Source organism: Fukomys damarensis, unplaced genomic scaffold (genome assembly GCF_012274545.1).
Source record: "Fukomys damarensis isolate Sample0158 unplaced genomic scaffold, DMR_v1.0_HiC HiC_scaffold_22, whole genome shotgun sequence".
Lineage (NCBI taxonomy): Eukaryota > Metazoa > Chordata > Mammalia > Rodentia > Bathyergidae > Fukomys > Fukomys damarensis.
This window is the reverse complement of record NW_022900934.1, coordinates 3442189-3446398: the sequence shown is the minus strand read 5'-3', so window position 1 is coordinate 3446398 and position 4210 is coordinate 3442189. Positions and strand designations below refer to the sequence as shown.

The 4210-nt window shown below is 43.2% G+C and overlaps 1 protein-coding gene across 1 annotated transcript; it reads right to left on the bottom strand.

Annotated features, from left to right (window-relative positions):
• Positions 1-1806: 1806 nt before the first annotated feature.
• Positions 1807-4208, bottom strand: Ppp1r3d (protein phosphatase 1 regulatory subunit 3D; the record flags this gene model as incomplete). Its single annotated transcript, XM_010638187.2, has 2 exons — positions 1807-3903; positions 4016-4208. Coding segments are annotated over 2 exons (471 nt in total), but the record flags the coding sequence as incomplete, so codon positions are not given.
• Positions 4209-4210: the final 2 nt, after the last annotated feature.

Below are 4210 nucleotides of genomic sequence, written 5' to 3'. Positions count from 1 at the left end.
CAAGCACATCGCTATCGCCAAGCATATGTAGAGTTAAACTAGTGTAGACGTCACCAAATCCAAATTTTATATTTAGTTACATACTAAAGTCTACGTAAAAGGCAACATTTGTATTAAACATGGGATTATATGGGGTTGAGGGGTGCAACTCAGCGGTAGTGCAAATGTTGAGCGAGCGGGAGCCCCTGGGCTTTCATACCTAGGGTCCCTTGAGCCTAAAACATATATATGATTATATATTTTTTTGTTTTTGTTTTTGTTCGGTTTTTTGAGGCAAGGTCTCCCTTCCTAATTCAGGCTGGCCTCAAACTCACATCGATCCTCCTGCCTTAACCTCCGAGTGCTGGGATTACAGATGTGCGCCACTGCACCCGGCTCTGTATGATGATGATTTCAATGTGAAGCGGTACAGAGCACTTAGGAGAAAAAGGAGAATAAAACTGCATTTGAAAACCAGAGCAGATCAAATCACACGGAATAATGTAAATTCTCAAAAAATTTATTCAGTTTAGCTGTTACTTCCTGAAAACTTTGTAACTGCCTCACTGAAATTAGAGGTTTTAATTTTACAAACTGCATGTGCTACACAGAGGGATTCGAGGTGAATTATATATTTTTTATTAGTTTAAACATTTTATGTGTGAATATATAGTGCAGTGAAACCTCATAACCTGACAATTTCTATAATAATCATTTTCATATCATTTTCTCCATCAAATTTATAGTCCTTTATGGAGATATCCTTTAAATGAAAAGTGATTCTCATTTTGTCACTTTTTAGTTAAAAAATGTTAAAACATTTAATTATGTATTTAGCAAGCCAGGGATTATTTAGTAAACATTTGTAGACTAGGAAACAATGTGGGAGAAAAAAATAGCCCAGTCATTTTAATCTTGAGTTATTTTTAAAGTTTCAGATTATGGTGTTTAAATGAAAATCTTATCAATAATTATCAGACTTTGGCTTTCAATTAGTTATTTCTGCAGTGCCGAGGATTTAACCAAGGGTCTCGTGCATTCTAAGCAAGTATTCTACACCCCAGCATTTTTCAATTAAATTTCACAACCACAAGACTGAAAGTAGTTTGGCATAGATTTCAATTTTGAAATTGCCACCTACCACCTGTGGGTCATAAGATGAAGTATTTAAATCTTTCAGCTTCATTCTCTTCGGCTAAGAAAACGGGCATATTGTCAGGAAGTAGCCTATTTCCCACAATCAACTGAAATCAGACACACAAAGCACAGTACGGTAAATGTTAGTTTCCTTCCCTTCCACTGTCAGGGGTTCCTCTTTGGCTCAGGGTCACAGCTGGGGGAAGGGTTGGAAAGCGTGGCACACGTGAATTACTCCACACACAGCAGCCACTCCATGCTGTATGAGAAGTGTTAACAGTCATCACCCCCGCCTCCTTTGAGACCTGTCCTCCTATGGAACACTGACCCGAAAGAAAAGGTTTTACAGGTTCTCAGAGACATACACAGTTTACTTTGGACACTGAGGTGCAATCATACAATTTATTGGTTTTAGCACACTTCTACATTTATCAGTGTTCGGAGAAGGAAAGACACATGCAAAGTGATTTAAACAATCAAGAAGCCTTTAAAACGTTGTCTTCTGTAATTAGACCACAAAAAGAGACTCCACTTTTTAATAAAGCATACACACGTGTGCCCACACATCTTAATACTTAGGCTTCAGTGAATTTATTTCAAACGACAGACATTAAATATATTGAGAGAGATAACCCAGCTATTGCACAGTCCACTATACAATTTTAAACATTCAAGCAATAGGACTATGTTTTAGGGACTCAAAAGTTCTCCTCGAGCTGTCTTAGAGCTTCTTTACCAACCAAGTAAGTCTATTTAAACTTTAAAATTTCAAAGTGTTGGTATTCTTTCAAAGGCACCTTGAGGTTTGCTTCATTTTGAAGATAAAACATTTACATTATATTCTACAACTTGAACCCTTTTGGCAAGAGACTTTTCTCACAGATGATAAGATTCTCCCCAGGCCATAAAACAATATATTTGGCAGCAGGAATGTGTACCTGGATAGTCTTGCACGCTGGGCCACCGCCAAAGGCAGAGCAGCCATAGGCCCTAAAGGGCTTGCTGACCTAACTGGAGTGTGTGAACAGCCGGAAAATGTAACCGGGTTCTTCTCTCTTTTGCATGTCAATGTAGTACACAGCCCCAGAGCCAAAAGCAGTGCGACCGAATCACAGTATTTTAAATCAAAATTCAGTGTTCACAGATTAAAAGGTACTGCAGAAAGCCACTCCCATTCTTCTAATTTGAAAATCACAAAGGTCACAATGATCCATAACAAGGTGGTTAAAAGGCAAAAAAATGCATCTTTTGATACTGACTGGACAAGTAACAACAAGCACTCGAACACTTGGAGACAACTCACTGGTGACAGCTATCATGAAATCCATCCCTCTGGCTTCAGTTCTAGCATAAACATGTACCACATCCTGGACATCTGGCCCACCTGGGCTGGTTTATCAGAACTGCTACAGTTCTAGCACCTGTCTTGACTCCTTGGTGGGAGGTTTAAAAAAAATAACATTTTAAAACTGGGAAACAAGTCCAAAAAATGCTAGAAATGTTCCTATCTGAAGGCACAAAGTATAAAATTGGCAGGCATCTAGCTAGGTGATAGAACCTAACATATATAAATAGAATTTAAAACAATCAATCTGTGATTATTTTTTCCTCCCATGTTCTGGCTAATGCTGAAAATAACTTTTAGTTCCACTTAGTAACTGGATTTCTGAAAGATGAATTCTAGAATCTGCTGATGTTTCAGAAAAAATAGTCACCTTAATCATCAAAAAGATAATTACAAAGAGAACTGTTGCCCGAGACTATAGCCACCTCAAAATTTAAGTAATTTAAGGCAAGGTTCCTTAAAATATTTAGGTAGTTGAAAACCTAAACAGAATAACCAGATAATGTGCAGACACACACGTGCCAGAAAAAGGCATGACCCACAGGAATGACTGCACAGAAAGGACCGGTTGGCTAGTTGAAAAGTCTGGTTTTTCCTTCTTCCCTGTTGTTGATGTAGGCAGCACACGGCCCAACCAGAGCAGCCTCAAAGCCTAGAAATGGCTGCGCGATGAGTGATGGGAATACATTTCTCGCCTATTAATAGTTTCCACTATTAGCAGACTACCGACACTGGCAAGCAAATGCAGTCTCAGGTTTTCCTTGTTCCAGGGCAGGATTGCCTCGGGGAACTGCAACGCAGGTCACACTGCACATTTCGTTTACAATGGGCACTAACACGCAACAGGACTTTTCCAATGCTCATTAAATTCCGAATATTCCTGAGAAGGCAACCACCAAGGGCACAACAATAAATAACAGCTACGTCCACAGAGACAGACTCGACACGTGCAAAAGGCTTCCCTCGCAGTCACGTGAGTCTTAAAACCAGAGCCCAGCCCGGGCCTTCCCCATGCAGCTCCCTCAGTGCAGCCCGGCCACCTTCTACGCTAGGAGAGACACTCCAGGCGGAGGCAGGACAGGCCCCTGCCCGGTCCTCGCCGCTGGAGAGGTGCGGGGACAGCCGCCCGGAGGGGGCACCCGGTTGGCAGCGGCCCGGCCGCCGCTAGATGAAGTGGATCCAGCTCTCCTCGCACTCCCCACGCGGCATGTGCAGCGCGTGGTCGCGACACGTGAGGCTGTAATCGCGGCCACCGTTGTTGTCCCAGTACTCGGCGCCGGCCACTCGGTAGCGCACGGCGAAGTGCACCCGCGAGCCGAGCTCCAGGAGGAAGGGTGGCACGGGGAAGCCAAAGGCGAAGACGTCCTCGCTGCCCTGGGCATATATGCAGCCAATTAGAATCATATTCTCACAGGTCAAATAGTGCTTTGGAATTAAAATTGCTGCATAACATGCTTAAAATCTCAGGCTCTTGGTTCTCAGGTCATTTTGGTTTCATATTAAAGTATATCTTTATAATAAGAAAATCTTTAATTTTATTTCTGAATGAAGTACCCAGCCGCTCGGCGAAGTCGGCGGCCTCGATGGGCGGTGGGAAGTCAGGCACCAGGCAGTGCAGCGTGAACTCCAGGTCCTGGCTGCTGCAGCACAGGTCCGCGTTGATGGCGAGGCGCGACAGCACGTGCAGCGGCACCGAGGGGTCGTCGCCAGCGTTGAACACCCTCACCTGCGCCAGCTCCAAGCCCAGGG